This window comes from Crinia signifera, chromosome 1 (assembly GCF_055691185.1).
Source record: "Crinia signifera chromosome 1, ASM5569118v1, whole genome shotgun sequence".
NCBI lineage: Eukaryota > Metazoa > Chordata > Amphibia > Anura > Myobatrachidae > Crinia > Crinia signifera.
In genome coordinates this window covers 72,662,806-72,676,948 of record NC_139217.1, presented here as the reverse complement: position 1 = coordinate 72,676,948, position 14,143 = coordinate 72,662,806, and the positions used below count along the sequence as shown (strand labels likewise).

Sequence of the window (14,143 nt, the reverse complement as noted above, 5' to 3'; positions counted from 1 at the left end):
CTGTTGCCAGACATTTTAAAGAACTACAGCACAAAGTGAGTGAACTGAAATGTTCACCTATTGATCACATACCACCCCTACACAGAGGTGGTGATCGGGACAAGCTACTTCTTCAAAGGGAATTACAATGGATCTTCCGACTGAACTGCCTAGCACCCGAAGGACTAAATGAGGACTTCAAAATGGGATGCTTCATTTAGACTCTATGACATCCAGTTGATCTAGCAACCATGTACACTTCCCATACCTACTAGTGTTGACACCTTGCTGCCCTCAAAGTGCACAACATCACGCACGGTACCTGAGTGTACCACAACTCCTCAGCACCGCCGTGTGCATCTTTTCTATGATAGACATCATTTGAGTATGCACAGTGCTAAACACATCAATGTGCCCTACTCCACGCACGGTACCTGAGTGTACCCTTTCTGTTGTAATAATTCTATTTGCGTACTATTATATAGAATGTTGGGGAGGTGCATCCTCTATGTACTCTGGAGGATAACTGCACATTGCCTCTGCGCTGGTGTTATTGAGGGGAAGCTTCAGTGTACCCTGGAGGATATTCACACTGTGCCTTTGCACTGGGGTGTTATATCCCACATACGGTATCTTAGTATACCTCATTTCTGCTAGTTCGTGGCCGTTCAGCCATCATTCTGCATTAATTATCACCACCGCAACCCAGGTCGCTGCCTTATGTCTCAAGATCCAGCTCAGCTCTCGGCTACTTGCCTTGTGGGTGCCTTTATATTGACTGCGGGCTTCATCAATGTTGTTAGTGCTTTAGTTTACATTTTGAGTTTTATCACAAAGCACAGAACAGAGAAGCTGTCAATCACGCATCACCGCAACACCCGCTATTTCCCTAACCCTTTGCAGACAACATGCACTTCCCCCTCCTATTCCACTCACCCAACATTACATTCCCAGCATTAATTGCCTCCATGTCACTGCAAGGCATCCCCATACGCTATGTCAGGGATTTCCTCTGATGCTCCCACACACACCCCCAGCTCTCATAGCAGAAGTCGCGCGCACCACATCGGTGGTGCTGACTGACAGCTCCGCTGTTGAAGGGGCGGGTTTGGTGCCATTATTGCAATATCAACCTGTATTTAAACCCTGCGGGGATGCCCTGTTAGTACCCCTGATGAAGGCTGGCATGCTGCCGGCTGAAACAGCTGTCGGGACTGCTGACAGGCTGGCTTAACACCATGACCATTTGAAATACATTCTTCCTTTCTTTCATCAAAACGTGAGTGCTGGTTTTTCTTTCCTTCTAAGGACTAAGTGCTGCTGTAACCTGCTGTATGGACCTTGCACCACACCTGTTGCTATTGATGTTATTGAGTGCCACCTTGCCCATGTTTATATATATATATATATATATATATATATGTTACTAGGCACAATCAGCTACGACATCCGGGGCACTGCTGGAGACACACTCGACCCACGCTGACACCGCAAGGCGTACAGCGCGCAGGGACCCACACAGGAACAGAAGCCGCAAGAGAAGACCGAGAGAAAAAAATAGATGTAAACTGTCTGAGAAAGAGGACAGCAGGTCAAGAGTACTTCAGACATCATGAAACGCAAAACAAAGTTTATGCTGTTTATCACATGATGTACCAGATGATCAAGACACATTTGTTTCAATGACATACCACAAATCTTAATTAGGCTATTTATTTACAAGGCATGGTACTGACAATTCAGTTGGGGGGAACCAATGCAGAAAGATTTTCTTTGGAAATGTTTTCCTCATTTCAAGGCAGCAGATATCATTAATTGTTTGGGCTGTGCTAGCATCTCTGTGAGAAATGTACAAAATATCCGCAAAAAATTTCAGTATCCCTAACATTTGTTATATATATTCAAATAAAAATGTTTAAAAAAAGGTTATATTTCCTATATAATGTAAACATTGCAGGTCATTATGATGAACAAAAATGTTTGCTTGGCAGTTTTCACACCAATTATATGACAAATTCACTTGTCACTCAAAGGGTTAAGATTGTTGCCCTGAAAGTTAAAATTCCAAATGCTGGTGAGGAGTTCTGGTAATGGGCCTCATTCAGCATGGATTGCTAATCTGAGAATTTTCAGTGAACTGCGATCAGAAAGCTTCTGTCCCGTCAGAAAGAAATACTGCCCTGGGCAAAGAATTTTGAATGTATTTCAAATAGAGATCTTTTTGCAAAAACCAAACCATCAAACAGTTTTTTTCCATCAAAGTGTCTATAGCTTTCACTAATCTGCTCAAAAACTAAAAGAAAAGGGTGATGGCTATGCGCACAAAGCGTGTAGAACTTGTTAATATCTTTCAGGGTATATGTTTTAGCTATATAAGCTGCGGTTAAATGTGGGTAATAGCACATGGAATTAACAACAGACACTGTGCTAAAATAGAAAATTATTTGATTTGAATTTTAAATTTAAAAAACTTCATAAATGGGTACTTGTGTATTAGCACGGCGCCCAATTAGCATACGTACGCTAGTGTAGGGAAATCGCATCGCATAGGCTGTTTTAGTGCTATGCGATGTGATTTTCCATGTAATTTTTTCACTGCTCTGTTGGCCCCGGCGGATCGCATCGCATCGCACCTCCTGCAAAATCGCATGCGATTTTATAGGGTGCGATGTCATTACAATAGCTATACACTTGTATGACATACAATAAGGTTTTAGGCACCCCCCCACTATCCACGCCACTCCAAAGCGTGGCGAGCGGCGGCGGAACACGTCCTTCCGACCTTTTCATACCCCCACTATCCACATCGGCGTGGAGTTGATTTTATATAGTGTGGCGGGCGCAGCGAGCCACCGAGCCCGCAGCGTGGCGAGGGGACGCGGATTACTTTACATGTAAAGTCGGTCATTCACTGCGCTCACCACACTATGTAGAATCAACTCCACGCCGACGGGGATAGTGGGGGTATGAAAAGGTCGGGAGGACGCGTTCCGCCGCTGCTCGCCACGCTTCATATTGATCAGTGTCCCGTTTTCATCAGCGACCAGAGATGACACACTGCCGGGAGAAGAGGCAGGGGAAGTCACTGGTCGGAGGAGCATGCTCCTCTGACCAGCGACCATTAGGGGCTGAAAAACGGGAGTGCGCAAATCACCGGTGCACACACTATCGCTGGAAATATGGTCACTCAGCTCTATGCAAAGCTGTCCTCAAAGCCGATCATCTGCTGGTGATACCAGCAGATGAGCAGCTTTCCCGCTCATCACCGGGCCATACACTCGGGGTGGCTTGGAGCTGAAAGCTGCTCAAACTTTCTGTTTTGAGCGGCTTTCAGCTCAAAGTCGCCCAGTGTGTGTCGACCTTTAGACACTGGTTCCTGTAAGAAAATTGTATATAAAAAATGTGTGAACAATCAACTGGGTTATCCAAGTTTTCAAATTACCAGGAGCACGGTATTTCTTCAAATAAAAGTAGCAAATCTGTGACTACAAAATTATCAACAAAAAAAATTACTACTTGTACCTACCCCTGTCGAAACTGACAATACAGCAACTCTCTTCCAATAGTGGCAAAGTCTAAGACCTCCGCAGGTGCCAACCGAATCAGAGTATAATAATAGAGTGCTCAGGTGCTACTGTGGCTTCACCACCTCGGTCAGAGAAGCAAAATTCAGGCTGTTATCAACATCTTGCAGACCTGCCAGTCAGAGCGAGGGTTCCTTCCGAGTTCACCCCAGATAATCATAACACTCCTCAAGGTGCATAAAAACGTCAACAATCCACCTGGGAGACCGATAGTCTCGGGGATCGATGGACTATTTGAGCAAGCCAGTATCTTTCTTAACAAACATTTAAGGCATCATGTCCATACTTTATCCTATATCCTTTATGAAACATATATACTTTACGATTCCAGCCTGTGCTCTGGTCTCCCCTGATCCATTTTTCTTTATCCGAATAGTTTTTATGTTTTATTTGATGTTTCTTTTAAATGTTTGTGATCCCTGTCATATTTCATATTCAATTGTATATATATATTGGAGATTTTATTATATTCCTGGTATTTTAGCTTGGCAAGTACTGTACTGTACATCTGACAATTTTTTTTTCTGTACTTCTCCAAAGTCATTGTGTTTCTCTGTAAAGCCCCCCATACAAGGTCCGTTAATCGGATCCGTTGTGTGCTTAAACAGCACACATCGGATCAGATCGCATCCCTAGTGCATGCAGTGTGCATGCACTGCGATCCGATGTATAGCTAGTACAAAAAGTATGTGCAGCACATACTTTTTGTACCGTACTATGTGATGCGCGGGAGCGCGCATCGCATAGTACAGAACGGAGCCATACACAACGGACCGTGTATGGGCTCCTTAAGAAAGTGTTGCCAATGCAATGGTGCAATTTGCTTATTCTGCTAAGATCATTCTACCGGTATTAGATCCCAGAAAAGTAAAAGTTACAGCTATGGCAGCGATTCAAAATCACGGCACCCCTAGGCCAAATGTTTCTTATGGAGAAATTCAGAAAAGACTTATTAAATTAAGTGCATTGTGTTTATATACTGTATCACAGTTATGTGGTGAGGGAAGGATTTGCTTCTGTTTCCCACATACAGTATGTTATGACTGGCAGCCACCAGCACCGGTTTTGCCTGCTACATTGCCCATAAATAATATGAATTGATCCTGGTCCACCAACGCAAGGCACCCCTGCAAGTGTCCTGAGGCACCCCAGGGCACTGAGCTCAGGCAAATTACTATAGTGCAAATATCTGTGGATTGAACTGCAACAAGTTAGCGCATCTGTAATGCAGGACACATGTAATATGATGTACATCTTGATGTCATTGAACATGTGAGTTATGGAAGAAACACATTAATGTAGGACAGATAGTTTACAGTCTGCATAATGAACTGAACGCATACTGTATTTAATTTATCTTTCAACAGATTCCTCAGACAACACAAACACAAATGAAACCATCAAAGAAAAAGCTCAAGAATGCCTACAAGCGAGATATGAAATTCTAACTGATACAAACTATTCTGAGACTGAATTGGTAAATTTTATTTTTTCTTCTATTATAGATTACATATTTTCTACCAACATTTGTCAGCACAGTTTTATACTCTGTGTTTCGTACATACAGTTTAAAAAATAACTTTTTAGGTCAACCTATACACAAAAAACGGCAAAACCTCATGTTGACATTATTCATGTAGTCCATGCCCATGTCGACATTCTGTTAATGTCGACCTAGGTATGTTGACCATTCTTAGGTGTCAACCTAGTCATGTCGACCATTAGTGGTCGACATAGTAACTGTCAACCTAGACATGGTCTATCATCTGTATCGGGACCTTCTTCCCCCTAAAATGCCAATAGTGAAGGAAATATTAGAGTGATCGTTTCACCAGCGCTCTTAATTGCAATACTTCCCTTAACAGTGTTATTATTATTATTATATTTTATTTATAAGGCGCCACAAGTGGTACCCTGCGCCGTTCATAGGGCACACATTAGTACAGGGTACACAGCACTAAACATAACAGCAACAGTAGAACTAAAACAGCGCACAATTAACAATTAGCAGCACAATTCTTAGTACAAAATACAGCTGAGATGTAGGGAAGCGAGTGAGAAGATATATGGGTATAGATGGTAGGTGGGTAAGAGAGCTGTAATTGAAATGCAAGAAGAGTGCTGTGAGAACAGGAGGGAAGAGGGCCCTTCTCCAAGGGGCTCACACTCTAGAGCAGTGATGGCTAATCTTGACACTCCAGCTGTTGTTGAACTACACATCCCAGCATGCCCTACATAATTTTTAGAATTTCCAAATAGCAAAACTGTAGCAGAGCATGCTGGGATGTTTAGTTCAACAACAGCTAGAGCATGGGTCCTCAAACTGCGGCCCTCCAGATGTTGTGAAACTACAATTCCCAGCATGCCTTGCCACAGTTTTAACACTCCCTTATAGGAAAACTGTGGCAAGGCATGCTGGGATTTGTAGTTTCACCACATCTGGAGGGCCGCAGTTTGAGGACCCATGAGCTAGAGTGTCAAGGTTAGCCATCACTGGTCTAGAGGGAGGGAGAGACAGACAACATTTGGCACAGGAGACTTGAAGGCAAGATGTGAGCATGGCAGGGATGGTCAGAACATGAGGAAGCAGGTAGAGAGAACAGACAAAGTAGTCCTCTCCCTCTTCCTATGCTCCTCCCCCCCCCCCTCTGCCTGCACCCTTGACCCATACCTCCCAACTGTCCCGATTACCGCGGGAATGTCCCGGTTTTCGGGGACATTCCTGCGGCCGGCAGTGTCCCGTGGCGGGGGGGGGGGGCTGTTGGGAGTCCCCCTGTCGGCTGCTGAGCAGCAGGGAATAAATGCTGTGCGCATGCGCACAGCATCTATTCCCACAGCCAGGGGGCTGGGGGCATGGCTAGAGGCTCACAGAGCCTCTGGGTCATGCCCCCATAGCATCAAAACAGGGCGTGGTCTCACGAGAGAGCCATGCGTATAGTCCATGCCCCCTTTAATTAGACCACGCCCCAAAAATTTTGACGCGCCTACGGCGCACATCACTGTGTCCCTCCTTAGTCTCTCTACAAGTTGGGAGGTATGCTTGACCCCAAGCAGCCCTGCATTGTGGCCCATGCCACAGCTCGAGAAAAAAGAGAGAAAAAGAATGTCCTTTGGTGTGGGTGCACCTAGTATCAATAAAATTTAACTTTTAATAAACACATTGTAAAATAAGCTGCGAAATATTTTAAAACGTATAGAGAGGACAAACAACAATAATAGTAGGAAATCACACGTAGTTAAAATAAAGGTGGCAAGCAGGTCGCTCTCTCATAGATACTGTGGGTAATCTGGATCAGTAGGTGTGTTCATACATTTGTGGGGCACGTGATTTTATTGTATCAAGACCTCAAGTGGATTAATCACTGATGACAATGCCCTTTGTCAGGTACACTTATTATCGCTACAGGCGGTGTTACTCAGAAACTGACTAATTCCCTTTACCAAACACTCATGGGATGTATATAGGGGTCAGTGCTGAGTACCGTCTTAGCGTGGCTGGTATCGGGCCCGCACATGGACAATCACCTTAGCCTATATAACGGCTCCCCATCACTCACCGTTGGTGCTTGTGTTGCACCAGCGGTATAATGCCAGTCTGTACCTGAATATGGTATAGTCATAGGCGAATCTAGAATTATGGTAATGGGTGGTCCCAGATCCAAACACAACAGAAGGGGGACCTTTGCGCGGCGTAGCCGCGCGTCAAAAAGGGGGCGTGGCCTCGTGGGAGGAGGCGTGGCATCACAAAAAGGGGTGTGGACTTTAGACCATACACCAGGCATGTCCAAAGTCAGACTTGGGGGCCAATTGCGGCCCGTGCTGTCATTTCAAGCGGCCCACAGTCTCTAACTGGAAGCAGGCAGAGCATCAGATGTGGGTAGCACAGCACAGGACACTAAAGGTTGGGCCCTGGCGAGCGTGCCATTACCTTGCTGTCTGCTGCAGTGAGGAGGTGCATCTGCATAGAATTATTAATTGAAGCCAGAAGGGGAGCCGGGATGCGCAGACAGGTAAGCCTGCAGCGATGGGGGGGGGGCACCGGCAGCCAGGGTGGGGAAGCCGGCGGGGAGGGGGGGGGGGGAGGAGGCCACTGACAGTGACAGCAGTTTTTGGGGAGGGGGGCAGCAAAGGGGAAGCTTGCTCCCGTAACATGCAGAGCGGAGGAGGGCAGCAGCAGTAGCCCAAGCATCTCCTTTCCTCTCCTTCCTCTGGCTGACACAAAGGGCTGGGAAACATACAGAGAAGGGAGGGGGCAGAGTGGGGGACATACAGTGAAGGAGGGTCGGGCTGGGGGACATACAGTGAATGGAGGCAGTGATGGCCATTCAGAGAAGGGGGAGCAGGGGCAGGCTGGGGGACATACAGTGAATGGGGCAGAGTGGGGTACATAGTAAATGGGGGTCATACAGTGAATGGGGGTCATACAGTGAAGGAGCGCCAGGCTTGGGGACATACAATGAATGGAGGCACTGATGGACATTAAGCGAAGGGGGGCAGGCTGGGGGACACAGTGAATGGGTGCAGAGTGGTGAACATGTGAATGGGGGACATACAGTGAAGGAGGGGCAGGCTGGGGGACATACAGTGAATGAGGGCAGGCTGGGGGAAATACAGTGAAGGGGCAGGCTTGGTGACACAGTGAATGGGGGCAGAGTGGGGGACCATTCTGATGTGATTAATGATTCAAAGGATGTCAGGCTGAATGGTTGGCCCCCACACATTTACACTTCACCAAATCTGGCCCTCGTCGCAAAAAGTTTGGACACCCCTGCCATACACAGTAATGCCCATTACACATTTTATCAAACTCCATAATACCCATTACACATAAAGCCACACGCCGTAATGCCAATTACACATAAGGCCACACACCATAATGCCCATTACACATTGTGCCACACATCATGATGCCCATTACATACTATACAACAAACGGTAATGCCCATTACATATTTGCCACATAAGTGCTGCTTACCTACATGCTCATTGCTAGGGGGTTCTTGCTTGATGGCACCATAGTACCCATTACACATGATGCCGCACAACTTAGTACCCATTACACATGATGCCGCACACCGTAGTACCCACTACACATGATGCCGTGCACCATAGTACCCATTACACATGATGCTGCACACATAATGTCCCTTACACATGATGCTGCACACATAATGCCGCTTACACATGATGCTGCACATTATGCGTAATGCCCCCACATACCGCATTTGTAGAGTCCCTTAAGCAATGCCCCCAAAAGTGCCACTTACTGTAAATTTTTATATGAGCCTTCGCTGCTGCTGCAGGGAGAGATGGAGAGCAGTGCAGCTGCTTTTATGGGGAGAGGAGCAGAGCGCAGCGCAGAGCACGCTCCCACTCCCCTCCTGGTGTCCCCTTTAGCCAAGTGGACATTTTAAATATTGTGCGCGCTGTTGTTGTGCGTGACGTCGGGGGAGACCGCCAGGCGCCGGCACCACATGATTAAAGGGGGAGGGGCGGGCTGAAGTGAAAGCGGGGAGAAGAATTGGAGCAGAAGCTGCAGGGGTGACAGTTATTGACAGCTGGGCAGAGAGCAGGGGGCTGCACGGCTGTATTCAGAGCACTGCAGGTCACGGCTGTTTGAAATAATACCCCTTTCACAACAGAAAATGCAGGGATTTACCCGGGAATATGGTTCTGGGATCATGCAGGGACATTCCCAGGCTGACCCCTTATACACCAGCCTAGTCCCTATATTTTCTGGTGTGAGGGGGAGAGACAACCACTCCCCTCTCCCTACCCCCCTTTAACCAACCAGCTATATCTTCGGAACCAACTGACCCATTTACATTAGACCAGTATCATATTGAAGACATTTTGAGTTGGCTTTGAATGATTTTGGTCCCGTGAAACTGGGCTGTTTGGTTCCAGAGAAATCTGCCCTCAAAGAACATAAACAGTCATGAAATTACATTTAAGAAATGAAAAAAATGGTTTAACCTCAATTAACCCATATGGATAAAGCCTGGTATCAGATTGAAGGCCCCATGATTTGGGTTTGACTGAGATCAACCTCGAGCTTCAGTGATGCCGTTGAACTGGGTGGGGGGCGGAATTAGCGGGTCCCATGTTATACTATAGGCATAGGGGAAACGTTCCAGGTTTGCCTGGCCGTATCTCCGGTTCCCAGGGGGCTAGAGACACGGGGCTGGGCTCGTTGGAAAGCCCCATCCCTCAGCTACAAAATGGGCTAATGGGTGGTCCTGTGCACCCCCGGACCACCCCCTAGATTCGCCTATGGGTATAGTATAAGCCAGAGATACTATCAGTGCCAGGATCCTCAGACACCTGTGTTTCTCACAATCCACAGAGTCTGCCGATCATGTTACTGGCTACCGATAAGCACTCTAATGCCGGCTGCTCCTGGCAAAGTAACATGGACGGCTGCCCGTCCTTTTTAGTGCTATAAAGTTAAGCTCAATGGCTGAGCACAAATGGTGGACGGCGGTGACGGTAAGAGTACCTGACGTTAGACACTACCCTCAGAAGGGCTGTGGGACAACGTCACAAACACAATCAAAATACATCCTAATATGAAAAAAAATAAAGTAGGAGAGAGCTAAATCTGCTTGCGCACCGCTAGCCGGCACGCGCTTCGCAGGTCAGCTTCTTCAGGGCCAACCAGACAACAGTTGGCTATTAGGGCACGGAAGTATGATATGAGGTCACATAACATTGCAGCATAACAAAAAAACAGGTTACAGTAAGTGCAGGAGAGAATCCAAAATCCAATAAAATAGGAGCATAGTCCAATAAAAATGGTATAACTGATACAATGTAGGTACAGACACAGCACTTCTCCCTAGGAAGTGGAGAGAGAGATTACCCAAATACAGGAGGTTATTCTGATCGTAGCGGCCAAACGTGCGTACGTTCACTATTAACGTACGCTATACGTACGCGGCCGTTGGGGTTAAGTCCACCCACAACTCAGCCGCATACGTACGGCCAGAAACAACGTCAAAGGGGAGTGGCGTACAATTGAGCGTACGCCAACGTACACGGACGGCCCAGCCCTTACACTCCGACAACTGGCGTACAACAGAGCGTACGCCACCGTTTACGGACGTCTCTCGTCCGTCTTCCCACCGACTTCTTGCGGCTATCTGAGCGTACGCCAGCTTGCACGGACGGGTCCCTATTGTTTTCAATAGAAAACTCAGCTTATGTCACCGCTCGTGAGAGTGAGCGTACGTCCGTGCACGCTGGCATACCCTTCACATATATGGACCTGCAAATCTTGCCTTTCAACTACAAATCAGACAATTAATTAATTATTCTAATTGTTATTCAATTATTGTTTTCTATTAACTCAATTGTCTACCTTAATAAAGACCCTAATAAAACAACATTTTAACCCTCATTACATGTATATTTGTTATGTTCTAATGTGGCATTTTAATCACTATCTATGTGTCCCCATATTGCTGTTACTTTTAAATCAAGTTATGTTGGTGTTTGTGTGTATGTACTAAATTATGTCCATAATTAGTTTGTCCAAAATGTGTAACATGTATACCTACCCTGATGTTATGTGTGATGTTTTAATCTAACAACAATAAAAAATCATGCCTTTTCACTATGTGTTATTTAACCCAAAAACACACACATTCACACATCATTCGTTACCCCTCACCTCAAATGACAAATATAACTTACATTACACATCTGTATGTACCTGCCCTTACAAACCCTCTCACATATTTATGATTAAAAACACAGGCAACTTCTAACTTTACAAAAACTTTTAATTTAACAAAACATATTAAGGGGGGAAAAAAAATTAAAGGAGGGCCTCCAGTCGCCCAAAAAGCAGGTTTAAATAAAAAAGGGTCAGGAAGATTTCCCGAAGAATGTGGGCAACCTCATCCTGGTGCTGTTCTGTGTCTGTAGTGAAGGGAAAAAAAACATTATATTTAATATATCATATACACTAATGTTTGTTGCATTGTAACATAATATGAATTTGTGAGTTAAGTGTGAAGGCCACATACATTTTTAAACTACATTGAAGATGGGTCTGCTGTAAACACAGTACTAAAAAATAATATGTTAACACACACATACTGTACATAGTAAATAACATTAATTAAATTACTCCTTCTTGGATGAATGTATGCTGTATCCCAATTGGTAGTTTGGTTTTGGGGGACTCTCCTCTAACCTCACAATTAGGCTGTGCTATTTAAGGGTTATGACATTGTTGCGGCTTAAGCACTCCTTACTATTTTAAATTTAGGACATTGCTGTACAAATTATAGGCCTAAAGCTATGTTTGTAAAGCATGCATCCGCATGGCCTCACACACTATTAACAAAACAATCTATAAATTTATGTTGCACATCATGCTGGGAAGTGGAGTTACCCAACACCTGGAGCCACATAACTACAACACCACTAATGTCGGATATCTCATTGGATGTACTGTTATGTCAATTATTCAAGGGGTGAGGCATGGCCACACTCAAAAAAAACACCAAGGGGACCCTTGTTCCTGGAGAAGGACAGGCCACACCTCATGGTCGCCCTGCAGTGATATGTTGCAACTAATGTTGATGTTGGATACACATATGTGGTTGTTGTGATTGTTTATGTGTAGAAATGTGTAGGTAAACATTAGACACATTATTTACTTACGGCTAGTTGAGCCATCCTGCTCGCCGCTGGTTGGGTGTGCGGTGGTTGGGGGGGTCAGGAGCAAGGCGGATGGGATAGGACTTGGGATACTGGTATTGGTTTGGAGTGGGGATTGGAGAGGTTTGGGGGTGGGTGGTGGAGAGGTGTAGGGGGGTTGGAAATGGGGTGGGGAGGGGGTGGGGGTTGGGGAGGGGGTGGGGGTTGGGGAGGGGGTGGGGGAAGGGGATGGCGAAATTTGGTGGGCCCCAGCTTGACCAATTGTCTCCTCCTCTTCCTCCTCCTCTTCCTCCTCCTCTTCCTCCTCCTCTTCCTCCTCCTCCTCTTCCTCCTCCTCTTCCTCCTCCTTGTCTGGCTGCTCCTGGGCTGCCTGCTCCTGGGCTGCCTGGTCCCGGGCTGCCTGCTCCCGGGCTTCTATGCGGGCTCTTGCCCGTGCTGAAATGTTCATGTTGATGGCATAGAAATCGAAGATTGGGTTTCATAAAAAAGGGTGAAAGAAAAATTCACATTAGTCATGCTCATAACCTTCCAAATTATCATTGCTGTTATATTTCAGACATTTATCATGCAAACTAATTGATATGCTACACCCAAAAACTGAGCAACTACTTACCCCCCCCCTATACACCCCCTATACACCCATATACACCCCCTATACACCCATATACACCCCCTATACACCCATATACTCCCCATATACACCCCCTATACACCCATATACACCCCCTATACACCCATATACACCCCATATACACCCCCTATACACCCCATATACACCCCCTATACACCCATATCCACCCCCTATACACCCCATATACACCCCCTATACACCCCATATACACCCCATATACACCCCCATATACACCCCATATACACCCCATATACACCCCATATACACCCCCTATACACCCATATACACCCCATATACACCCCATATACACCCCCTATACACCCATATACACCCCATATACACCCCCTATACACCCATATACACCCCATATACACCCATATACACCCCATATACACCCACATACTCAGGAACATATTTATAAAAAGTACAGAAAACATTTGCAAAAAAACGCAGACATACTAGTAATAAAAACTTACATCGGGCAATATGGCGGCGAAGTGTAGATAATAACACTGGCTGCCGCCGGCGCAGGTCAGACCAGCGCCGCTCCACTTGGCCCTGGCTTCTGCGGACGCCGGTCCGGGTGTAGATTAGGCGGCGGGCAGCAGTATACGCCCGCCGCTTGTCCATGTTGGACACATATGGGCCCCTGGGCCCCAGGTGACGGTCCATGACCTCAACCAAGGCCAACAGCTCCTGTGTTGAAAACGCCCTAGCCCTGGTTGAAGTCATAGTGGCAATGGCGCAGTTAATAATTGCAGGTACATATATCACTTTTGGTGCTTGCTGATTGGTGTAAAAAATTGTTTGTTTGGTATTAACTTTATTAATCCTTCTTACATTAACAAACTGGATGCGAATAGAAACTTACGCGGACCGTTCCGATATACACACACCATAACCAACAGCATGCATTCAATGTATAGAGAGGAACTGTATATACAGTGTGCGGAAAATAATACACGCAACCGTCTACTAATAAATATGCTGCTTAAAGGGGCACAATACACCGATTTCCATGGAGAGACGTACTGTATATACAGTGTGCGGAAAATAATACACGCAACCGTCTACTAATAAATACGCTGCTTAAAGGGCACAATACACCGATTTTCATGGAGAGACGTACTGTATATACAGTGTGCGGAAAATAATACACGCAACCGTCTACTAATAAATACACTGCTAAAAGGGGCACAATGCAACATGTTGGTGTATGACAATTTCATACTCATTACATATGTAAGGAAAGCATTATAACGTGATGTTTTGAAATGTG

The 14,143-nt window shown here is 45.8% G+C and overlaps 1 protein-coding gene across 3 annotated transcripts in view; it reads left to right on the top strand.

Annotated features, from left to right (window-relative positions):
• Positions 1-14,143, top strand: part of LOC146042070 (uncharacterized) — a 378,004-nt gene that overhangs the window by 109,368 nt on the left and 254,493 nt on the right. For all 3 annotated transcript variants that reach the window (XM_083162079.1, XM_083162014.1, XM_083162143.1), the window contains exon 8: positions 4,931-5,040. In XM_083162079.1, the coding sequence (XP_083018205.1) occupies positions 4,931-5,040 (110 nt within the window). The remainder of the gene's footprint in view (positions 1-4,930; positions 5,041-14,143) is intronic.